Source organism: Ptychodera flava, chromosome 1, assembly GCF_041260155.1.
Source record: "Ptychodera flava strain L36383 chromosome 1, AS_Pfla_20210202, whole genome shotgun sequence".
Classification (NCBI taxonomy): Eukaryota; Metazoa; Hemichordata; class Enteropneusta; family Ptychoderidae; genus Ptychodera; species Ptychodera flava.
Window position 1 is genome coordinate 39,638,730 of NC_091928.1, and position 26,388 is coordinate 39,665,117.

Genomic DNA, 26,388 nt, shown 5'->3' on the forward strand with positions numbered 1-26,388 from the left:
CAATTTGGCTCTTTTACAGAAATCAGAAATCAAACCTACAAATTATAATGTTTCATCTATGTTCACAGACAAATATGTAATGTGCGAGTGCGTCTTATTATTTTGTGGATCTTCCCATTAATGTCAAAGGTTAGAGCCTAATGGGGCGTGGTATATGCTAAAGATGAATCGAAATTTGCATACATATGTGTATATAAACAGTACAACAACCGCGAAGTTTAAACAACCCTCAGCATTTCGAAATCATCTACGATGTCTACGCCAAGCACCGAAATCAAACAGAAGTAACTCCGCAGTCCAGTTTGACTGAGTCATCATCCATTCTTGGTCTCATCCGGCCAAGACGAGAACTTCTACTGGGTGGAGAGGACGTGGGTCCGGGCACTGACGCCGCAAGACCGTCTACTAGTACTACTGAAGAAGTTACTATCAGCAGAGAAGAGTTTCAGCGCCTCCTCAAGAACCAAGAAGAAATGCTAAAAAAGCAGCAGTTACTCGAGGAAAAGCTGGCAGAAGAGTCTCGGGCTAGGCGAAAAATAAGGCCATCGAGAAAACTTAAGGTATGGACAAGTTAGATTTAGGCAATATTTTGACAAATCGAGGACGTAGGCCCTGTATCCAGGGAGATGTTGGCCAGTGCTAGTGTATGCGAGCGAGCTCGGCCAGTGCTCGCAATACAGACGTGATCATAGGGGAAAGAAATCAGTCCCCTGGGGTGGGGAGGGAGTTTTTTGTGCAACGGTTTACCTCATTTGATTTTATTAATTTTGGCTGATATTTCAAATAAAGTTCAAGTCCAAACCGTCTGACTGCTTTCTTTATTACTACAAGTAATTTTATTAATTTTGACTATCGTATTTCAAATACAGATTTCGACTCCACACCGTCTGACTGCTTTATATATTACCGACAAGTCCTTATCTCCTCTCCAACTTGTGTATACGCCTCTGTAATTGCTCAGAAAACATTGCCAACTTGCTAATCCGCTGTCGGTATCAGCGGATTAAGTGATTGAGTCAACACCACAGCCGTCCCACACACATTACGTGTGGGACGGCTGTGGTGTTGACTTAAATAAGCTAATCCGCTGATACGCTCAGTCATTAACAAGTTGGCAATGTTTGCGCAGCAATTAGAGTGGTATGTGCACTGGTTGAAGAGGAGATAAGGAATTGGAAACACAGTCAGACAGTTTGGAGTCGAAAGCTTTATTTGAAATATCACAGTCAAAATTAATAAAATCAAATATTGAAGGTGAACCGTTGCACAAAGAAAACCTCCCAACCCCAGGGGGACTTTCATCTGCCCCCTGTGACGTGATGTTGAAGTATGTTCCCACGCAACGTCGATAATATGTACGTAAAGACGTTCTGTCGTATCACGCCTGTGTTGCGAACAGCATCGGCAAGGCACAGGCGCAGTACGAATTTTTTAAAAGTCACTTTTCTGTCCAGGCCACTGATGCTGTTGTGGGTTCGAACCCGATTGAAAACTAGCCGTATTTAATGTTGAAACATGCGTTTTATTGAGATTGAACGTGCAAATTGAAATCGTTCGGATTGCCTATGTGACACACAGCCAATAGCGCACAGTGCACGGCTTTGGCGCTTAGGTCTACTGTTAGGTTTCTAGACGTTTCGGCACCAAGTCGTTTCGGCCCAAGACGTTTCGGCCTCTCGATTTCAGGCCCCAAGTCGTTTCGGCACCGCGACCCAAGACGTTTCGGCACTGCTCAGGGCTATCTGAGGGAACTAGTGCTGGAGCGTAATGTTGCACATCCAAGCACTAAAAAAGTAGTGTCAAATAACATTCATGTACATCATGCTTCACTTTGTGAGAACATAGTAAGAGACCGTAAGAAAAAAACTTCATATCATTTTCAAATCTGTGACACAAGTTTATCGATAGCAATAGCCGCCGACACGGCAAATGTTTGAAAGCGGTGCCAAAACAGCACGGCAAATGTCACACAAATGCACAGAAAAGTACTGGTCAGAACGCAAAGGTCACGCTTACGAATATGACCGGTCAGTCAATTACTAAATAGTTTGAAAACAAATCGAAACAGGGATGCCGAAACGTCTTGGGTTGCGGTGCCGAAACGACTTTGGGCCGGAAATTGCGAGGCCGAAACGACTTGGTGCCGAAACGACCAGTTACCTGCTGTTACGTTTTCACTCGGCGAATTTTACAGCGTTGTAAAATCACTTGCCTGCATTTAATGTTGAAATATGCATTTTAAATTTTTATTGATAACTGTACTGTAAACGGAAATCATACGGGTAGCATTTGATAGTACATACAGTGATCAGGACCCATAGCTGGGCCGCCGAAATGCCGCTCCGCTGTCTTGCACACATTGTTTAATCTATGTGCAAGAGTGTATCTATTACATTTAATAGGCCTACATTAACAACGAATTGTGCGAAGAATATCTTATGCTCCAAAATGACTACGGAATTTCTGTAATATGTTTTTTTTGTTACCTCACAACAGAGAACCTGTGAACACTGGTTAACATGTTGATTGTATATTTCTTATTCTTTTTCAGAGTGCTATTCATTCCATTTATGATGGACTTATCGACGCAGACGCTGGTAAAAAGTGGGATACGACCAAACCGTAAGTATACATTTTTACTTATATTTTTTTTTTGCTCTAATGACAATAGAGACGAATACTAAACGATTTCAACTACAACTTAAAAACGCAAATGATGAAGGAAGATACTAAAATAGTATCTGGAAAGAATATAATGAATATACAAATTTTACTTTCTTGTGTTTAATAATAAATTATGTAACTGAGATAGTTTTCAATATATCAAACATTTTTCAATCTAGCTGTATGTACCGCAAAAGCAGCAAGCATAATAAATCAGTAAGAATTTCAAACCTGTGTCATGTACCTCCGGGATAAACATTCCAAACCTTCTATGCTATCATTTTTATTTTCACGGTTCACTTTAATTTGTGATGCTTAGCTTAGTTCATTCTGGTTAACTGTTATCTTCCAGATTTGCCATGCACACAATGTGCAGATAAACAAGGAAATCAAGACAGCTGTCCAAGGGCAGATGACAGAAGATGACTCTGTTATTCATGGTGAGTTTCATTGATGTAGTGCACGCTTGCATTATTTCCTTTTCTTACCAACAGTTTGTGCTGATGGTTTGACTAACGACAATCACACACATTTTTGATCGGTTGGTGCTTTCTTCTCTTTCACTTAATGATTATAATTTGTCCCTACCTTGAAAGTAATTATCTCCTTTCTCTTCTTTATTACAGTTGCAACGAAAACTTATTTATGACGAAACGGCGCGAAAGCAAACGGCAGCAAAAGGGAACTGTGGCATCGTTTAAGAAAAAACAAGCCCGCAGACAAAGAAAACAACAGGTAATTTGTGTACATGCAGGTGGCAAAAACCTGTTATTAAAGGTTCTACTCAAGCTAAGATTTGTTTGACAATACCCCAAAAACATATACTGCTGAAAACGCTAAATATGTGATATCGACCATGTTTATTTTGTTTTCATTGATTATATTTGTAAACATTGACATCAGATAATAAGACTGCACAGTTTCTTTATTCTGCAAAATATGTTTTGCTTCTTACTTGTTCAGTCGAGTCACACGTGGCTAAATTGAAAAAGTATAGCTTAACGTCCCATAATCTCTAGGGCCATTGTTTGACAAGTAATACCCATGTCTATGTGTGACCATATAAGGAATGCATTGAATTCGTATTGTAAAGATATAATGATTCTGCTTATTTATTGATACAACCTGAATGTATGTTGTATGGCATATACGTAATAGATCAATCATAACCTGTCAAAAACATTTAAGAGCTTCTATTTTTACCCTTGCAGAAACTAACAAGGCGCCGTGACATGCTTCAATCCTCATCGTCAATTAGTCAACAGGAAAAACATTACATAACCATGCTGCTGAAAACTACAGATTATATCTCCAGTGAAGAGACAGACTCAGGCTCCTGCGAATCTTCCTCTGACGACGAATTTAATATTGCTCCAAATAGAAAGAGAAAGTTCCTTTGCAGGCGGCCACTCCCTTGGAGGGCCACCAGAGTTGACAGAGTTTTTGAGATTTTAGATGCAAAACACGAAAAAAAGTTAAAAAAAATGGGGGGGAAGTACATTCACACAAGAAGAGATGGGGCGCATTCTCTGCGTGCTGCCCCTGACGACGCTCTTGATTGGGCGATTCAATGATATTTATTTATTTTCAATATATGCTTAGTCACTTTTTTGTACTGAACATGATTTTTATGTAATAGAATAAATGTTTTCAAATTGCATATTTTTGTATTGGTTTTGCTTTATCAAAGTATGTGTGCAGTTGGTAGTAAAAGTGTGTTTTAATTAGTGGTTTTGATTGTTGTCATTCAGCAGGTTAGATTAAGTACGTTTTGTTTGAGGGATGTTGTATGTGTTGCATTAACATTTGTGTGAACCAAATTTAAAATTGATGAAAACTACCTGCTTTAGAGGGGGAGCTGTATGTGTTGCTTTATTTCACATTTGTCCTGGCCGAATTTCAGCGGCTTATGGCCACCTTTGCCCATATTTCCCTCCTGGGGTGTAATTGACGAAAATTACCTGCTTTAGAGGGGGTGCTGTATGTGTTGCTTTATTTCACATTTGTCCTGGCCGAATTTCAGCGGCTTATGGCCACCTTTGCCCATATTTCCCTCCTGGGGTGTAATTGATGAAAATTACCTGCTTTAGACGGGGAGCTGTATGTGTTGCTTTATTTCACATTTGTCCCGGCCGAATTTCAGCGGCTTATGGCCACCTTTGCCCATATTTCCCTCCGGGGTGTAATTGATGAAAATTACCTGCTTTAGAGGGGGAGCTGTATGTGTTGCTTTATTTCACATTTGTCCCGGCCGAATTTCAGCGGCTTATGGCCACCTTTGCCCATATTTCCACCTGGGGTGTAATTGATGAAAATTACCTGCTTTAGAGGGGAAGCTGTATGCGTTGCTTTATTTCACATGTGTCCCGGCCGAATTTCAGCGGCTTATGGCCACCTTTGCCCATATTTCTCTCCTGGGGTGTAATTGATGAAAATACCTGCTTTAGAGGGGAAGCTGTATGTGTTGCTTTATTTCACATTTGTCCCGGCCGAATTTCAGCGGCTTATGGCCACCTTTGCCCATATTTCCCTCCTGGGGTGTAATTGATGAAAATTACCTGCTTTAGAGGGGGAGCTGTATGTGTTGCTTTATTTCACATTTGTCCCGGCCGAATTTCAGCGGCTTATGGCCACCTTTGCCCATATTTCCCTCCTGGGGTGTAATTGATGAAATTACCTGCTTTAGAGGGGAGCTGTATGCGTTGCTTTATTTCACATTTGTCCCGGCCGAATTTCAGCGGCTTATGGCCACCTTTGCCCATATTTCTCTCCTGGGGTGTAATTGATGAAAATTACCTGCTTTAGAGGGGGAGCTGTATGTGTTGCTTTATTTCACATTTGTCCCGGCCGAATTTACAGCGGCTTATGGCCACCTTTGCCCATATTTCTCTCCTGGGGTGTAATTGATGAAAATTACCTGCTTTAGAGGGGGAGCTGTATGTGTTGCTTTATTTCACATTTGTCCCGGCCGAATTTCAGCGGCTTATGGCCACCTTTGCCATATTTCCCTCCTGGGGTGTAATTGATGAAAATTACCTGCTTTAGAGGGGGAGCTGTATGTGTTGCTTTATTTCACATTTGTCCCGGCCGAATTTCAGCGGCTTATGGCCACCTTTGCCCATATTTCCCTCCTGGGGTGTAATTGATGAAAATTACCTGCTTTAGAGGGGGAGCTGTATGCGTTGCTTTATTTCACATTTGTCCCGGCCGAATTTCAGCGGCTTATGGCCACCTTTGCCCATATTTCTCTCCTGGGGTGTAATTGATGAAAATTACCTGCTTTAGAGGGGGAGCTGTATGCGTTGCTTTATTTCACATTTGTCCCGGCCGAATTTCAGCGGCTTATGGCCACCTTTGCCCATATTTCCCTCCTGGGGTGTAATTGATGAAAATTACCTGCTTTAGAGGGGGAGCTGTATGTGTTGCTTTATTTCACATTTGTCCCGGCCGAATTTCAGCGGCTTATGGCCACCTTTGCCCATATTTCCCTCCTGGGGTGTAATTGATGAAAACTACCTGCTTTAGAGGGGGCGCTGTATGTGTTGCTTTATTTCACATGTGTCCGGGCCGAATTTCAGCGGCTTATGGCTACCTTTGCCCACATTTCCCTCCTGGGGTGTAATTGATGAAAACTACCTGCTTTAGAGGGGAGCTGTATGCGTAGCTTTATTTCACGTTTGTGCGGGCGTAATATCAGCCGTATATGGTCACCTTGCCCTATGTGTTTATTGTTTGAAGATATGTCCCTTTGCTTAGAGGGAAATGTAATTAGATATATGTACATATAAAGCCTTGGTAAAGCAGTGAATTATCAGAGAAAACATAGATATTTACATATACTGTGACACTGATATCAAATGCGGGAATTTGTCAACTGTGTCATCCCTGTCAAAGCTCTGTGTCAGGCGCATATGTGAACAAAGATTTAGGAAGTATGATGTGGTCAAACTTGGAAATTTGACTACCTTGACAGGTACTTTACCTACCCGTTCAAATCAGCTTTTTGGTAGAGACCTGTAGGATCTGAACGGCAGACCAATGTAATCGGATTTCCGCTTACTACATCGAAAACGTCATCCTGGGAATCATCACCGATTGAACATAGTACAGAACCTGACTGTGGCGTTACAAAGACATCCAGGCGAGCTGTAGGGGATTCCAGGATAGTTGAGGTAAGATAGGTCACCCGACACTTGTAGTTACCAGAGTCATATTCAGCATTGGCCGCAGATGTCTCAATCTCCAGATTGGTTTCTTGATACCCTCCACCTTCATTGCCAAAGTCTATTGTATATCGAGCTGTGTCAGAGTAGGTGAGCGGGCCGACGAGAACGAGCATATTCCTGCTAATTGGTACACCGTTCTTGTCCCATTCAATTGTCCAGATTGTCTCAGAGTCACCTGGGTCTGTGGATAGAACGATACAAAACAAAGTGACGCTCGAAGAGTAACTGCTTCCATAACGGAATGTTTTTGTTTGAGAAGTTGGGGACCGTATAATTGAAGTCACATCTACGGCGCTGAAATTCAGAACGCCCAATACTAGGAGTAGCTGAAGAGTTCGAGGTAAACTTCGGTGTGTTGCCATACTGGAGTATGTAGACCCCAAAAATGAGGTATGTAGACCCCAAAAATTGACAAAGTGAGCGTCAAAGTGCTCGATCGAGCACTTTGTGGAAAATGACAAACTGAGCGTCAAACTGAGCGTCAAACCGAGCGATCGAGCAGTTTGTGGAAAATGTTAAACTGAGCGTCAACAGTCCGGGTTATGTCCATATAGAGGATAGTAGGGAAAAGCCAATGGCGTACCGTATATGTAATGAAATTAAGGCAAGAACCAATCACGTACTGTATATGTAACAAGGGTCAAAGGTTACGTTGGTTCACTTTGTTCAGATCGCGATATGACCTGTCAGATCCACCGATCGAGTGAGACTGTTGGCTACCCGGAAGTATCTTAGCTCCAGTCGATTGGCGACGTTCTACCGTGTTAAAAATTGTAAGATTTCTTCAGGAATAGTTTTCTGAGTTTCTTTACCCTTAACCATATTCGACAAAGAGTTATTGGACGTTTCGTTCTCTTTTCCAGCTTTTGGTTAACTTCTCGGCGATTGATCCGGCGCGCGTTTTTCTGAGCGAAGGGTCAATCGTACCGGGAAACGCATGGTGATCGAAAAAATCGTGCTCCATCGTGCTCCGATGACCGACTAAAACAGTTGACCCATCTTTGTAAAGCTTGAAAAATTCTGCATGCTGCAGATGGCAAGGTTAAATTGAAATTGTACCAAGAATAGGCGATATTTGGCGACAAATAACTTACTGTAGATTTACAAGGGTCAAATGCTGATTTCTGGGAGCCGTACCCGGCCAGGAAATTCATCCAAATAAGTAATTTTCAATGTACTAACCACTTGTGTCGGTCACCATCTCGGCCGCACTGAACATTGTGCGTAACGTCTACAACTAAAAACTACCCAGTGCTAAAAATAAAGGGCGAAATCAAGCCGAAAAGTTCCAAACTCGTTGCAATGTACGAGCCAAGGTTTGCATGGTTAAGTATTCATGACGTTGGCGGCGGCAGGTTCGCTGATTGGTCAATCGTACTATCCTCTCTATGGACATAACCCGGACTGGTCAAAGCGAGCGTCCACGCCGCCCTGGAAGATATCCTATAATGCATTGCTGTAAGCCCAACGCCTAAACCGGAAATAGGCTCATTTGGCGTCAAGACACCAAGGCGAGCGGACCGGCCTCGCTCATTCAATCTTGCCGCATATGGCAAGCAATTGCGATAATGACGAATGCTTTATTTCCAAAATCAGTAAATGACATGCTTATCCATCCGTACTTCAGTGAGACACGTTCCCCAGTCAGTAAATGACAATGGGGCCGGGGTACCCCAGGCCTCCCACAAGTATCAGAGTGTTCACAGCCCCGTGGATTGTTGTAGCGAAGCCAGCAGTTTTTCTCACAGAAACAAGTTGCATAATGTACTCAGTAAAACGTTGTCAGGTACATGTAACATGAAAACTGACTGAGGTCGAAGTGACTAAGGCACCGGGATTGATTTGACCACAAACAACGACAAGAGGGTGTGAATTACTTGGGTCGAAACGGACAGGGGTCGAGGTGACCTGCTGCCCCGGTCCTCAACTGCAGGCCTGACGGCCTGGCTATGTTTACATAAGGCGTCCACATTTTAGAAAATCGCTAAAAGTAGGCAGAAAGAAAGCCCCCATTACGTGAAAACGCTAGGGGTCGATAGGGGTCGGATGACAGTTTGACACATTTCGTACCATTAAGAGTCGAATGATACTACATTGACCGGGTTGACCATATGACTTTCATCAAAAAACGTCCGGGGAAAAGTGAATACATTTGATGTTTGACCAAACTTTACAAAGCATCAATTTTTCGATCAAAAAATTCACGCGTAGAACTAATGAAAATTCGTAAAAAAATACCACTGCCATGTGCATCAGGCACTAAAATGTCGTAGGCGTGAAAATGAGTTTATTAGAAAATACACAGTGGCTCTTAAAATTAGTTTGAAAATTTAGCGTTTTTACCGCGGTATCGCTAGATGGCCGTCATTTTTGAAGCGAAGGCGAAGTGGTGGATTCTGGGATATCTTCCAGGGCGGCGTGGCGAGCGTCAAACTGAGCGTGATGGCGCCTCCAACGATAGGATGTGGTATAATTAATTTTGCCATCAGCTGTGAGATCGCGTCCCGCCAGGTCGATGTTATACATTCACTATGGCGGCACCCAATGAACTTCGTGAGTCGTCAATCCCGCCTGATGATTTGGTATGAGTTGACATTCCCTGTTACTGTTGCCCTTTTTCCGGTAGATAATCTTTCCGAACAGATTTCGCTTCATGGCCATGACAATTATCATTTTTATACCTCAGCCTCGCTTACCGCCAGGATTACCGCTGCTCAGAGACTGAATTTATGAGAAAGTCATTTTACCCCGGACTGGAAGTGAAACATTCACACCTCTTCCACTCCTAACGATCGCGGTAATACCGCAGGCACAGCGGTAAATGGCATGAACGGCTACAGTTTGCAGTATTTTTTTGAGAAGAAAGAGAGAGAGAGAGAGAGAGAGAGAGTGTGTGTACGTCTAGGTCAAATAAACTGGTACGTCGTCACTGTTGCGTATGTTCACTTCCGTCTGTAAAATATTGCAAACTAAATACCTAACAAAAAGGTGCAATTCATGAACACCCCCTAACATGTCTTAGGTGTAATCGATGTCAAAAAAATAGTTGACGATTTATCAAATGTAAAGTTCAAGTTAATTACGACACCCAAATTTTGTTCAGTTTGTGCGAGATCGGGAAGTAAAACTCTGGTCATAAGCTTACATCGGTAGAGCTATTCCATGACAGCAAATATCGACATCGCGTCTGGGGACAATTTGTCGCGTCTATTTTTTATCTATATTTGATAGCAGCATGAATGTCCTTGTACTCAATAAAGAAGGCACTGAAATTACCAGTTAAAATTGGCTAACTACTACGATGGGTTGCGACGTTTTAGCCACATCGTTCACCCCACGACTACGTAACAGCCTATCACCAACCCGACATGCGAACAACCGGGTAGGCGAAGTTCCTTAAATTTATGCAATTTTGATATTTATACGCCTTCAGACTTGGAGCAAGTTTACGATCAAGTTTATCATCACTTCATAAACACGTTCAATAAAGAAAGCATTCTACTATAAAGCTCGTGTCAATAAAATGCGCTGCTGGTATAATTGTTTTGAAGTCCGAAGCTCTGCATTCAAGAATACAGTATGGTGGGTATTCTCTGATCTTTGAGCGAACAGAACGATGAATGTAAGCAAGGAATAAACTAGAAATATTTATGTTTATCACATGTGTTGTGTTGATAGCATTGTAGTTTTTAACTGAGTGATAGAGATATTGCAAATCTAGTTTGGCGCGACCACTATGAAATAATCAAGAAAAATATAAATTGACCGACATATAGATGTAGTTTACGGCTCTGCACGCATCGATAACCATAGCCGCGACGGGGTATGTGCCGCTACGGACCACGCTTCTCTAGATAAAAATCGCTCTGCATTTTGATGATTTTGAATGAATGTGTCTGTGGACTATTCTGCACTGTAAAATTTCAAAGATCATTTCTGCGCTGATCGCCATAAAATGCCGACGTTTTGTCAAGCGACGCCGCTCACCGGTACCATTTTTTGTATATCCATGACGGTGATTTTTCCCAACAAAATTTTTTGGGGACATTTTACCAATTTTCATGAATTTTCCTGTCATTTTTTATAATTATACACTGTTTAAGTGTATGAAAGAGAGTGTACGCGTCAGCAGATAGTTGTATCGGGCCAAGTAATGATAGTGTCCTTGTAGCGTTTCTTATGACATCTACGTTACGCTTGAAACATTAACAACAACACAACAGTTATGTTCGTTGAATTGTATTGGTCAACAACAACAACACGACTAATAAACATAAACAACTATACAAACAACAACAACAACCAGACTTCTGGGTTTCCTATGCTCAGAGGGTTTAGCCCACTGCAGCACTGAAAATTCCGTGAACTTGATTTGTTTGAAGTCCTGTCGGCGTGGCTAAACTTGACTGACGTACAGTTCGCGTACGTTCAATAATGATTCTACATAAATCAGACTTGTTATCCAAAGACTCTTGATGTTGTAAGGTCAATTTAGACGTTGCCTGAATAAACACATTGTCTGGAAATCGTTTGCTGAACGTGACACTCTATGCGATGATCGTTTTTTGGACGTGGGATTCTGTGCATGTGATGACCGTGATTTTCTATCCATTTGACATCACGATTGCCGAACAATGTCTATCATGACAAATGTTTCAGAATTAAAGCAATGTGAAAGAACATCTTTCACCCGAAAATGTGAAAGTTACAGTAATTTTTTTGGCTTCAGGCGTAAGCTTATGATTGGCTCAAAAATTTTCAGTCTCGGTCAACCCATAGAGAATGACGTATATTTGACCTCGCTCTGCCTACCATTTGTCAACTCACATACATGCACACTATAGTGATTGACATTGCTCCATCGAGGTCCGTCGACTGCAGGACCTTGACTCCTATCTCTTATTCTTTTTGACGACGAAGAGTAAACTGTAATTAACTGTAATTATGACACCAATATTGCGCGCATCATCGTAAACACGTTTTTATTAGCCAACTGGCAAATCGTATACTATCCAGTACGCGCTAACTGAGCACCCATGCAAGCCATATTTCGCATATTTCCGCCCAGTTTGACGCTTACTTCGTATTCAACGCTGTTTGACACTCACTTTGTCAGTTTCCAACGCTCAGTTCGACGCTCACTTTGCCATTTCCAACGCTCAACTCGACGCTCACTTTGTCATTTTCGACGCTCAGTTCGACGCTCACTTTGTCGAATTTGGGACCCTTACATACCTGGATACTGTCAACAGAGCAAAATACTCACCGCGCAACATACATGAGTGAAATGGCAATACAGAAGCCTTACGCTATTTCCTTGATCCGGGTTCTTGGTGACGCTTGTTCAATGTTCAGTTTGGGAGCCTTCAGTAATTACAGGGTGGGTGGGCCGGGGGAATTTCGTGCAACTCTGTAACGTAAAATGTTAGCCTCGCCCCTATCCTCCTGTCTAAAATGTGACCCTCCCCCTTGTCCGACATTCTAAAACTTGAACCCCCCCCCCCCAACCACTGCGGTATTTATTCTCTCCAGGAATAACTGAAACAGTATCAGCTAATTTACATAACAATTGGTTCAATTGTTATGTTAGGGACAAAGTACAGAGGGGAGGGCTGGTGTTTTTGGAGGGACAGTCGCAACTGTTCAAGGTGTTTAATGTAAGATACCACTGCATCTTCTTTGCTTGTGAAATTTGTGGATAATGCGAACGTATTTTGTTGGTGATTTCCTATTCAGGAAATATCACACGGACAATATCAAAGTTTTGGCCATAAAATCAGCTTCTGTCAAAAGTGACCCTCCCCCCAAGATAAGTTTATAAAACCCTCCCCCTTGAACTGTTTTCTAAACAGTGACCCTACCCCAAGTTCCCCGGCCCACCCCTTGTAATTACTGGAGATTCCCTTATTAAAGGTGCGAAGCTATATAAGTTACGCCCACCACCACCCCAATTAGAGAAGGGTCATGCAGCATGCCTCGAACTCGGCTCTCGTCAGCGAACGGTTTCAGAAAACGACAACATGATAATCAAATATCGTAACATAACTAAGTCAAAACAAGAAAATATCTGCACCCCTCCTTTCCCTTGCGGCGAAGTTCAATCCAGCATTTCGCGGCTAGTCTACCCTCTAGCCCTACTTCCTATGATAAAGTGTCTTGAGATTTGGGGGATTTTAGTTTTTTATTGTTATAGTTTAGTGTAGGTTAGAAGGGTTCCAGTGTTCTCCCTGATTCAAGCAGTTTGTTTTGCATATTCATTATGCATTTGCATTAATATAGGAGAACCTGGTACCATACAATGTGTGTTGTTACTTTCAGTCTTTGTAGGATCAAATAAGCTGACAAGTTTCACATTACCATGACAAAAGTAACAAATACGCTTGCACTCATATCTGCCTTAACCATAGGTGGAAAAGTTTGGGTACTACAACGTAAAGCAGTCAACACAGTAACAGATAGTTATAGTACAGGAACAGTTGATTTGTGCAATTGTCCGTCAATTTCTAACTCGAGATTTAAACATAACTTTGATTTGTATCAAAGTAATTTTAAGGTAATATTTATCAAAAGACGCCATATTGCTTTGACCATGAAGCAGGCTATTCTGAGTGCTCTCGGTTTTTCAACGAATGGTCACAACATACTGAATAATCCGGACAATTTCTAGTCCAGTAACAAGTGAATTTAGTCTGAAGCGATGGGCATTGGTGTGGAACTCTGGCGAGGTCGAGTTGGCCAGTTTTCTCAGCCGTCATCTTGGAAGCTTTGTGTGTAGTATTTATCATCAATGTTCCATTAGATCAGTGTCAATACTCATTGAGTTCAATTATTCGAAATGAAACAAATATCAAATTTATCTGAAGTGGCCGAAACAAATATTTACAGTTGTGGAATAATTTATTATGGCCCTCTCGAATTGAAAAAAATATAATTAACGAAAATTGTGCATGTGAACATATTACTCAGATATCTAATTGACACTAATATTTTATCGCTTTCTTATACAAAAGCTTTGGTTTGTCACATAATATGGATAATGGAGTACAAATTTCGATTATATCACTACCTTTAATATGGCTATAATTACTCTCGTCTGATTGTAGAAAGTCACCAATATTACTTTCAACATCGTTATATTCCCAAGTTTCACCTGTCAATAAAATTAGTTTACTTCATCAGTTTTACTTCATTGTCTTTTTTTCTGTTTCTCATCCTGCACACGTATAACATGTCAACTCACACGAGGTGACAAAGCATTATACCTACAGGCAATTGCGAAATGCATCGCGGAAACTACGATTTTCTGGTTTTGCAAATATTTTCAGGTAAATTATGGCTCAGATTGCGACAATGTGAGAAATGACAGCTTGCCAAAGACCGAAAGTTTGTCATTCACATGTTGATATGGTGACTTTTTCTGAGGGTAAAACTGACTTCCATGAATCAGAGCAAGGAGCGAAGTCGCACTCCTTGGGTGTGTATTTAGGGCAGATGTGTATATAGAGAAGAGCATTCACGTATGAGGGTTAGCAAAACTTGGCGATGATGACGATAGTGATGATGATGATGATAATGATAATAATAATCATATTTTTAATGTTTTAATTAAAATTATCAATAGTAATAATAATTTATTAACTAGCAGCCTGGATTCCCTGTATACTCAGTGGTGCTGTGAAATATCGATTGCGCTGGGTCAGGGTCACCACCACAGAACAGCTGCGTTCCAACTCATGGGCTTAGCTCCCGTGTTCACACACGTGAGCTCATTGCATATTTGACGAACTTTTATGATTAGTGATATAAATTTCTACAAAAAATTTGATGATATCTGCCACAAGTATTGATTTGATAGATTGTGCTGAGCAGCATCAAGCACTGTCAAATTAATAAACAGCTCATTTGCATATTTAATGAAGTCGAGTAATAAAACATATTACTCCGAAGTAACTGCACCAAAGTTGATGAAGTCTGCTTCAGATACTGATCGGACAGATATGTGTCGTGAAATTGTAGTGTGAAGTTGTTTATTTGCATTAATTTATACCTTATTAATTGGTGTGTAAACGTGAGGTCGCTTAGATTGCTGATAAGGAATATTTACAGAGCGACTTATTGGATCCCCTCATGTTTAGAAAAATACACGTGTAACCCCGCCTAACAAGGTATAAATTTAGTTCAGGTCAAGCGCCCTCAGCAGTATTCACTGGGCAAGAGAACAATTGCTAGCTCGCAATGGCGGACACAAACGTCGGACACCTGCTGTCTACGCTCTTTTTGTTTTCAATCAACCGATCGAGGTTGTTGTCGGGCATGGTTTTGAATTGGGTTGGCAACCGTTTGATTTTGTTGTGATACTGCTCTGCGGTTCTTTCGAGTCCCTTCTCCCTGGCAGCAATGACCTCATAAACTTACCTCTCCCTCGACGTGCTGTCCATCATACAGATGGTATTTTCGTTCCAGATGGATATGAGTAGTTTGATTTCATCCTGTGACCGCGCGAACTTCTTGCTCGAACACCATCCATTATGGTAATAACCGCAGTCACTTGTGATCAGTCTATTCTGCTCGGCGTCTATGCCCCATAGACGTGTTTACGTATGCCTGAAAAAAACCAAAATCACACAAAAATTCAGACGGTCAGAAACCTGAAATAAACTTTTAACAGAAAAAATATTGGGATCCTGTAGCTGTAACAGTCATATTTTGAAGGGTCCCGCAAAATCACAGTATTACTGAATCACATTCGTTTTTGTTAAACCTGTCTTCTTGTAAGTCTTCTGCTGAGCTTATTTTGAACATAACAAAGCATATGTGGTATCATTAAAAAGTTAATTTACTTTTCTTTAAAATGATATATTGCAATATGCAATATCTTCTATAGTTTTCATGAAATGAGACCAAAACTTACCCCATACCCCAAAGTTTTATGTTGAAAGTTACAGTCAAAACTAATCTCAAATTCTTCCAATTATTTTCCTAGACACTTAACAAAAGGCAATGCTTTGTATAAAACATATTTTATTTGGTACAGGGACATGTCAAATATATGAGTTAAACTTTTAACAGGCAAAATATTGGGATTAAATGACTGTTACTTGCATGTTTTGAAGGGTACCGTGAAGTCAGAGTATTACCGACTCGCATATGTTTTTGTTAAATGTGTCGTCTTGTAAGTCATCTGCTGAGCTTACTTTTTACCGTAACCTAGCTTAGGGCTGTCATTTGAAAGAATTTATTTGGCTTTAAAGTGCCATATTGTAATTTAAAATATCTTCTATAGCTTTCATGAAATAGGTCCAAACCTTACCCCATAACCCAAAGTTTTATGTTGTAAATTACTGTCAAAACTAGCATTTAATTTCGATAAATTCTATAAAAAAGACAAACTTTGTATGAAACCTATTTTATTTGTTACAGAGACGTTTCCAACTATGAAAGATACCCTTAACAGGATAATTATTAGGATTTAATTGCTGTTAGCATCATGGTTTGAAGGATAGCAGGATATATGTTGCTGAAACCCGTGAAATTTTATTAAACAGGTTTCCATGAAATTTATCTGCAAACCTTTATTTTATCCATAACCCAGATTGTAGGGTATCATTACAAAGATTTTATCACTCTTATTTTTAGCATATCATAAAGTGCATTATCATCTTAAGTTGTAATGAAATAGCAAAAAACTCATCACCCCAGCCCTTAAGTTTGATTTGCAAACTACATCTGTTCTAAAACTTTGCAGTTTGTGAATTTGGGATATGGGGTAAGTTTTGGTCCTATTTCATGAAAACTATTGAAGATATAGCATATTACAATATGTCGGCCGCTTTAAGGCAAACATTTTCTTTCCAATGATAGCCCATAAGATAGGTTAGAGTAAACAGTAAGCTCAGCAGATGACTTACAAGATGACACATTTAACAAAAACACATACGAGTGGGCAAGACTGTGACTTTACGGTACCCTTCAAAACATGACAGCAACAACCATTCAATCCCAATATTTTGTCTGTTAAAAGTCTATCTCATATTTGTGACATGTCTCTGTAGCAAATAAAACATTTCATAGAAATCATTGTCTTTTGTAATATGTCTAGGTAAAAGTTTGGTAGAATTTGAAATCAGTAGTGACAGGAATTTGCAATATAAACTTAAGGGTATGGGGTAAGTTTGGGTCTTATTTCCTGAACACTAAAGAAGATATTGTATATTACAATATGTCATATCAAAGAAAAAAATTCCTTTTTAATGATACCCCAATAGCCAACTTATGTTAAAAATAAGCTCAGCAGAAGACTTACAATAAGACAGGTTTAACAAAAATGTATGCGAGTTGGCAATACCGTGATTTTGTGGTACCCTTCAAAATATTTCTGTTACAACTACAGCATCACAATATTTTTTCTGTTAAAAGTTCGTTTCAAGTTACTAACATGAACCTGTAGCCAATAAACTAAATTTAATACAAATCATCGCCCTTTGTATTATGGCCTGGTAAATAGTTGGCAGAATTTGAGATTAGTTTTGACTATAATTTGGAACATAAAACTTTGGGGTATGGGGTAAGTTGTGGTCCTATTTCATGAAAACTATAAAAGATATTGCATATTGCAATATATTATTTTAAAGAAGAGTAAATCAACTTTCTAATGATGCCCAACTTGCCATGTTATGTCAAAAAGTAAGCTAAGTAGGTGACTTACAAGAAGGCAGGTTTAACGAAAATGTATGCGATTTTGGCAATACTGTGATTTTGCAGTACCATTCAAAATATGACTGTTACAGCTACAGCATCCGGATATTTTATGTTTAAAAGTTTATTTCAAGTTTCTAACATGTACCTGTATCAAATAAAACAAATTTGAAACAAAGCATTGCCTTTTGTATAATGCCTAGGTAAATAATTAGTAGAATTTAAGATTAGTTTTGACAGTAATTTGCGACATAAAACTTTGGGGTATGGGGTAAGGTTTTGTCCTATTTCATGAAAGCTATAGAAGATATTGTATTATACAATATAACATTTTAAAGCCAAATAAATTGTCTTTCCAATGGCAGCCCATAAGCTAGGCTACGGTAAAAAGTAAGCTCAGCAGATGACTTACAAGACGACACATTTAACAAAAACATATGCGAGTCGGTAATACTCTGACTTCACGGTACCCTTCAAAAAATGCAAGTAACAGTCATTTAATCCCAATATTTTGCCTGTTAAAAGTTTAACTCATATATTTGACATGTCCCTGTACCAAATAAAATATGTTTTATACAAAGCATTGCCTTTTGTTAAGTGTCTAGGAAAATAATTGGAAGAATTTGAGATTAGTTTTGACTGTAACTTTCAACATAAAACTTTGGGGTATGGGGTAAGTTTTGGTCTCATTTCATGAAAACTATAGAAGATATTGCATATTGCAATATATCATTTTAAGAAAAGTAAATTAACTTTCTAATGATACCGCATATGCCTCGTTACGTTCAAAATAAGCTCAGCAGAAGCTTACAGAAGACAGGTTTAACAAAAACGAATGTGATTCAGTAATACTGTGATTTTGCGGGACCCTTCAAAATATGACTGTTACAGCTACAGGATCCCAATATTTTTTCTGTCAAAAGTTTATTTCAGGTTTCTAACATGTACCTGTAGCAAATAACACAAAGTTAATACACAGCATTGCCCTTTGTATTATGTCTAGGTAAATAATTGGTAGAATTTAGATTAGTTTTGACAGTAATTTGCGACATAAACTTTTGGGTATGGGGTAAATTATGGCCCTATTTCATGAAAACTATAGAAGATATTGCATATTGCTATATACCATTTTCAAGAAGAATAAATCACCTTTCTAATGATACTCCATAGACCAGGTCAAGTTTTACAGTAAGCTCAGCAGATGACGTACATGAAGACAGTTTGACAAAAATCCATGTGGGTCACAAAATCGTGATTTTGCGGTACCCTCAAAAACATAGCCGTAACAGCTATTGAGTCCCTATATTTTGTCTGTTAAAATCCTATTTCTTATTCTAGGGATCCCAAGGCTTCTGAAAAATACAGGTTTGTTATCCTATGGGGTTGGGGGGGAGGTTCACCTAGACGCCCCTCTAGCCTCCGGCCTAATAGATTGTTATTAATGCTTGCTGTATAAGTAAGACAAGGAGGCATAGACAATATTCCAAATACGTCTTATCAAAATTATTTTATAAAAAAATATTTAAAAAGTAAATTATAAAAATAGACAGTCATCAACAATCTATTTACTTTAAGGAGAAAATGGCAATATGACTATATGTGCGCGTTTTAAAGTCTTCTTTTTAAGGCTGTGCATTAGTTCATTGCATAACAATAAAATGCCCATTCACGATATACCAATGTAGCAAAACTTGCAATTTTAGTGAGTAGAGACAATAATGCATTGTAAATACCCAATTTTGACATTTATTTTCTTCTTCAGCACATTGCAATTAGTAAATAACATCCATAAATCTGTTTGATTTGCTTCATTGGGAGGAAACAATAGTTATCGTATTTTCTTCCGGTTAAAAATACTGAATTACCAGAAAAAATCGATTTAAAGTTATCCAATTCTATGACGTCATAATTTTTACTAAAACTTATGCATTTTAGAAAGACCAGTATCTAAGCTTTCTAAAACTATAAGGTATATGGCATTTCAAGCCAGTTTACTTCATCAAGGAGAGAATGTTGTACCCCTACCCCTAGCTTTTGCACGCCCCATACAGATACACGCAATTCAAAATTGACTCCAGAGAAGTAGTGTATAGTTAAATATCTGATGTTAACACTTTTTTCTTGTTTAATATGTCGGAATAAATAATTTAAACACAAAACGTTGTGAAAATTTTGCTTAATAAAAAGTAAATCACAATTGTTACATGGTATTTTGGGTAAAAAATTTCAAAATTGTCAAAAAAATTCATTTTAAAGTCGTCCTATTCTATGTACACAAATTAATTTTGCTAAAGTTGGTGTTTCTCAGAAAGAACAGTGTCTGAGCTTTCCAAAAATGTAAGGTTTGTGCTATTTCATGCTAGTTTACTCAATTTAGGGGAGGATATAGTACCCCCTACCCCTACCCATTTTTCGCCATTTTTTGCGGTACATACAAATCAAAAACCAGTGCAGACAGGTAGTGCATCCCAAAATATCCAATGTTAACATCTTTTTTCTAGTTCAGCAGATCCCAAAGAACAAAAAAATACCCATGTAGTAGGTTTATGGGGGGGGGGTGCACGGTGGGCCCCTCCAGCCCACGGACTAACACCCATTAGGGTTCGAATTTCGACAGCTGTAAAATCGTGAAGAGGTCAGAAAGTACGACTGCATTCGTGAACTTTGCCGAATTCTACCGTTGGCTGCGCTGTGCTCAAGAATGCATGATTGTATAACACATGATGCCATGCCCCCAAACCATGGGTGCGTTCAATTATCCGCCTCGAGGCGCCTTCGGGTGAACCGAGATAACATCGGTTCCGTTCGAGTATCCCGAGTTTTTGGGGGCTCCCCTAGGAAAATTTCAGACGACAAAAGAGTAACTTTTAAGGCGATCAACGAAGGCCGAAAAGTTACTTTAGTAACACCTGCTTCAAAGCTGGAAGTAGTTATGAAAAGTAAGTAACTATCGAATGCTATGTTTTTTAAAGTTTCCATCCTTAAAACGAAGCAAAATGGCCAATAATGGTAATTCACTGAGTTAAGTTGACAACAAGACGTATGGTGTACGCGTATTTCGCGTAAAATGTCATATTTTTAAAGAAGTTTTGTTGATTTTCATTTCGTAATTAGATGAATTTTTAGCTTTCATTATCCTCATTTAAGTACAGCAATAGAAGTTGGTATATATATATATATATATATATATATTTGTCTATTGTGTGTGTGTGTGTGTGTGTAATGATATAAATTTATGAAGCTTTGTCCCTGTTGTTGTCTGCTAGTGCTATGCTACAGGAGGATGCAGGACTGCAGTCCGCAGTTTTTTCCGATGATTTTCTGGTTGCAATGGAAAAACTATAGGCTGTACTTCTGCAGCTACAGTGCTAGTTGGGTTTTTTGAATCGTTACCTCTACTTTCGCAAAGTTGTTTTATTGCAATTTAAACTTTTCTCATAAATAAGGTCAATAAAATGTTTCTCGTACTTGGGTGGATTCAATTTTTTCTCTGTTTTTAATTCTAATATCATTATGGCCGCCATAAAACGATAGGCTACCACTGAAAAAAACATTGAAAGAAACAATTCTGAGGAACATTTCATTGACAAGAAAAGCAGACAGAGAATGTACCTACTATGCAAACTGAGGTCACTAAATATCTATCCAAATATACTGAAAACATTCTACTCTAGCTACATTGAGAGTGTAACAACCTTTTCCTTTTTAAGTTGGTATAGGGGTCCATAGACAGTAGAGGGGGGTGTCTATGAGGGTCTGACCGTTTCAAGCTCGAACAAATTGCAAACAGTTGTTAACACCTGTTCTAAAATGTGCAGTATAGAATATAAGAGCATGAAAGCACTGTATGAGGTCAGAGCTGTTGCTAAGCTGTAAAGATTACTAGTGATTCTTCCCATGCATTGGCTCAGCGTTTTGAGAAGCTGTGCCCGACTCAGCTGTGTTCCTTCTGCAGTCCGACTACTCAATCAGAGACTAACATAACGTTGTGTCCCCTCTCTCGCATTGAAACTTTTGAGAAATTGGTGTGTGCAGCGGCGCAGTCTGGTGCAATCTGAGAGGTATTTTCAATTTGTATTGTTACTAAGTAAAACTGTTGGAATACCCCAAGGGGCAGAGCACGAAAGGGGAGTGTCCCCCTCTCGCATCGACAACTTTGAGAAATTAATGTGTAAAACGGTGCAATCTGAGAGGCTTTTCAATTCATTTTGCACAAAAAATTTAGTAACACCCTTCTTTCTTTCCACATTTTAAGCAACACCCCTTCTTTCAATTTTTAGTGACCACCGTCTGATTCGTCCGACCCTCCATGCCGTAAAGAATGACGACTCCCTAATGGGTTTTACATTTCTTTTACTATAATTTTTTCTAGATACAAACTTGTTATAAACCATAATAGACGGAGATCCTGATGGGCCGGTAACAGAGCCAATATATCTGCATGTAGAGAGTGTACCAGCGGCTGAGAAGTCACAGCAGTCTACATCAGGAACCTCACCATCACCTCAGCAGCCATCACATCAGCACAGTACAACACAACAGCAGCAACAAAGTACCGCCCAGTAGAGCACTTAATTGGAGAAGAGTGTCAGGAGTGTAGAACATGAGCAGCAAACAGCACAACATAGTAAAGATCAACAGCAACAGAAATGTAGTTGTATGCCAAGCAAGCCACAGCCAAGTACAGCAGAAAGCAATGTAATGAGTCCTCTGAGGAAAGACTTGATTGGTCAGAAGACCAAATACGTTGTCTCATTGATCTTGTAAAGAAAAATAGTACATATCTTGATTGTGCCAAAAAAAATCAGTATGGGTAAAATGTCAAATGAAACAAGTCATCGTTGATGACACAGTCCCCACTTGTTAATGGGTACTTTGATTACAGGTCCTCAGAGAGGATAGAGTCGTCTTCATTAGGTCTGTGATAAAAATACTTTGATACAGATGGTACTCAATGGCCAAGAATGAGTTCCATGGTGATGAAACATAAAACCAATGTAGGCCACTATCCTAAAGGTCATTAAATGAGTCAACTGGGAATTAGTTGACAGGATGTTGCAAAACATTTTTTCATACTATCCTAACACGTCATGTCCGAGTTATGGCTCAGTACATGAGAAAATCGTAACAAAATCGCCGCCATGCAGCGATATTTGATCTTACTGTTTAAAATATCAACAAGTATATGTATGACATAAGTCAATGTCCAGGTACAAACTTTGAATAAAATCAGTTGAGACTTGCCAGAGTTATGGCTCTCGACATGAAAAAAACCATAACAAAATTGCCACCATGTGGCCATATTGGACCATATCGAGAAACAAATCGACGTACATATGTATACTATAAGTCAATGTCTTTGTACCAACTTTGAATAAATTTGCTTGATACATGTCTGAGTTATGGTTTAGGACATGGAAAATCGTAAAAAAATGGCCACACGGCGGCCATATTGGATCGTATCACAAAACAAATCAATGTGCATATGTATGACATAGGTCAATGTCCTTGTACCAACTTTGAATAAAATCAGTTGAGATATGCCTGAATTATGGCTCTGTACATAAAAAAAATTTAAACAAAATGGCCGCCTGGCGGCCATATTGGATCGTATCACAAAACAAATTGACGTGCATATCTATGACATTAGTCAATGTCCTTGTACCAACTTTGAATAAAATCGTTTGAAACATGCCTGAGTTATGGCTCTGTACATGAAAAAATCGAAATAAAATGGCCGCCTGGCGGCCATATTGAATTGTATCACAAAACAAATCAACGTGAATATGTATGACATAGATCAATGTCCTTGTATCAAGTTTGAATAAAATCGGTTGAGATATGTCTGAGTTATGGCTCTGTACATGAAAAAATCGAAACAAAATGGCCACCTGGCGGCCATATTGGATCGTATCACAAAACAAATTGACATGCATATCTATGACATTGGTCAAAGTCCTTGTACCAACTTTGAATAAAATCGTTTGAAACATGTCTGAGTTATGGCTCTGTATATGAAAAAATCATAATAAAATGGCCGCCTGGCGGCCATATTGGATCGTATCACAAAACAAATTGACGTGCAACTGTATGATATATGAAGTAATCCTTGTACTAAGTTTGAATGAAATCGCTCCAGGCATCTCTGAGATATACGCGTGAACGGACGCACGGACGCACGGACGGACGGACGGACGGACAAACGCAGGCACGCACGCACGGACATGTCCAAACCTATACGTCCCCCCGGACGGTGTCCGTGGGGACTAATAATTACTAACAAATTTTCCATAAATACAACTCATGAGAAATGCGTAGACAAATAGAAATCGCTGAAAAAAAGGACAGAGATCATATCCAGTATTCAAATAAAACTGGTACAGGTAAACGTACATTCATATATGAAGTTGCAATGTTTGGCGTCAATGGAGGTAACCCTTCTGTCAGACCTTTGTTCACTGTTGGTAGTAAAAATACTGTTTCTGTTTGTACACATACTTAGAGTGAAATGTAACAGTGACAGAAATTGATGATGGTGGAGATATTGATAAGGCAAAAAAAAAATTGTGTGTTTCCGGTAACCCGACCTACCCCTAGTTCAAACCCCCCGACCCTAAACTTTTTTTTGGACCTTGAAAACAAATCCCGCGAGATTGGCTGGGAAAAGTTTTAAATCACGCGTGATTTCATGACGTCATTAAACAAAATGGCGACTGCTTGTGCAAGCGTGTTTTCCGTAACATGTGAGAAATGCGATCACGTTCAAGAAAAAATGTAAAAAGTGTCAGTTTGTGTTTGATTCGTTTCAAAAATGTGTTCCTACATTCTTATCCGATTGTTTGTGTTAATGAAAATGTTTGTTTCGCCTCGGATATTTGTAGGGAAGTTTGGATTAGTGTGTAGGCCTACGGTAATGTATTGTTTGTGTGGGGAAAGCTTATGGCGAGACGCAGCCGGACCTATGGTGTTACAAAGTTGATAGAGTGGCCCTTTGACGCTTGCGTTTCGAAACCCGAGTGTGGTTTCTCATCAGTCGCAATGTAGATTCTTTCCTTAGTTTGTGTTTGTGAAAATTTATTTTAATGTATTTTAGTGGTCTTGCTCTTCGAATACCGAGGCAAAAATTCTCGACCGCGGGTCATCCGGGTACTTGCGGTTTTTTACGTCATTTTTGCGTCACAGCGCCGTGGTGAAGTTCGGATATTTCAACCACCAAAGCAATATTCAAAGTTTCAATATACATAAATGACATAACTTTTAGTTCTGCTTTTTTCCACACAATTTCTGTATCATTCGCTCTTCTGTATCGTCTGATCTCTCATTCACCGCGCTCGTATGTGTTTCACCTACTGACGTCACTCCGCGGTCGAGAATATCAATGTTTGGGTCTCGTTGTGAGTCCGTTTGGTGGTCTGGTTTGTTTGTTTTTTGTTTCTTTACTTCTGTAATTTTGTTTTGACTAGTGTGTCTTTTAGGTTTTTGTTTCTCTTGTAAGCAATGATTGTGATTCTGGAATAGATTCCTTAGTTTTGAGTCCTTGTTCAGCCCAATGTTTCAAAAGACTTCCCTTAAGATCTTTTGTTTTTGTGTAAGGGATGTATGTTGTACTGAAGATGAGTTTGTTTGTTGCTTCTTTACGTGTACTTGTACAGTTTGTTAGTGTATTACGAATACTGTGGTTTATTTTTTCTGTTATTTCGTGATTTTGTTATTGTTTTGTATGTTTGTGGTTTATTTTTCTGTTATATTCGTGATTTCATTGTTTTTGTATTCTCTGTCGAGTAGTTTGTTTTTAAAGAAAGCGACTTTTTTAGTAAAGTCGTCATTGATGTTACAAGTGCGAGCGTATCTAAGGATTTCACCTTTGATAAAGCCATTAAATGTTGCTGTCGGGTGAAACGATTCTCTATGTAGAAATTGGAATGAGTCTGTTGGTTTAGTATGTGTTTTGATGTCGAGGATATTTTCTTTGTGGTATCTTGCACCTTTGAAACTACTACATCTAGGAATGTAATTTCTTGTGTTGAGTTTTCGTATGAAAACTTAAACGTTGGGTGCATTGTGTTGATTTTTTGAATGAAGATAGTAAGTTCGGTTTGTGTTCCCAGAAAGATTGCAAAGACATCATCTCTGAATCTTTTCCAGAAGTGAATGTTGTTGTGGTTGTTTACGATTATTTTCTTTTTAAGTTCATGAAAGCAATGTCTGCAATCTCTGGCGAGGCATTCGATCCCATGCTGCAGCCGCGGTTTGGCGGAAATATTGCTTGTTAAATTCAAACTGTTGTGTTTTAGAATTAGTGAAAGCATTTCTATTAAGTCTTCCGTGGGTGGTTTTTTGATGCCGTAATTTGTTTGAAGCGAGGTTTGTGAGTTTAATGTTTCACTGACTAGCCGAATCGCTTCGTCGTGAATTGTGTTTGTGTACATCGACACCACGTCGAGTGTTACAAGAAATGCATGTTGGGGGACATTTGTTTTTTCTATTTCTTGTATGAAGTTTGTTGTGTCTTTTATATATGACGGTTGTTGCTGGACCAGTGGTTTTATGAAGTAATCCAGGAATTCTGAAATTCTGTTAGTGGGACTGGAGCAGCCACTAATTATTGGTCTCCCTGCAAACGTTGAGTTTTCAGGCGGCGGTTTGTGAATTTTAGGCAATAAGTACCACTGCGGGGTACGGATTTTTATGTTTTTTTGGATCGAGATACTTATAAGTATCATGGTCGATGTGTTTGTTCTCGTACATTTTGTTTAATAGTTCGTGTACTTTGTTTATTGTTTGTTCAGTGTCGTCACTGTCT

The 26,388-nt window shown here is 39.3% G+C and overlaps 2 protein-coding genes and 1 long non-coding RNA gene across 4 annotated transcripts in view; 2 read left to right on the plus strand and 1 right to left on the minus strand.

Annotated features, from left to right (window-relative positions):
- LOC139137307 (uncharacterized) overlaps positions 1 to 26,388 on the plus strand; it is a 622,870-nt gene that overhangs the window by 113,258 nt on the left and 483,224 nt on the right. The gene's annotated exons all lie outside the window — the stretch shown is intronic.
- Positions 1 to 26,388, minus strand: part of LOC139137018 (nectin-3-like) — a 69,866-nt gene that overhangs the window by 25,439 nt on the left and 18,039 nt on the right. Inside the window, exon 2 of one of the 2 annotated variants that reach the window (XM_070704939.1) lies at positions 6,679 to 7,230. In XM_070704939.1, the coding sequence (XP_070561040.1) occupies positions 6,679 to 7,230 (552 nt within the window). Of the gene's footprint in view, positions 1 to 6,678; positions 7,408 to 26,388 lie in introns of those variants that run through there. The other variant, XM_070704931.1, reaches the window with a different exon arrangement.
- On the plus strand, positions 3,028 to 4,324 carry LOC139137013 (uncharacterized). The gene is made up of 3 exons (XR_011553289.1): positions 3,028 to 3,104; positions 3,291 to 3,399; positions 3,876 to 4,324. It is a non-coding gene; the product is annotated as an uncharacterized lncRNA (long non-coding RNA).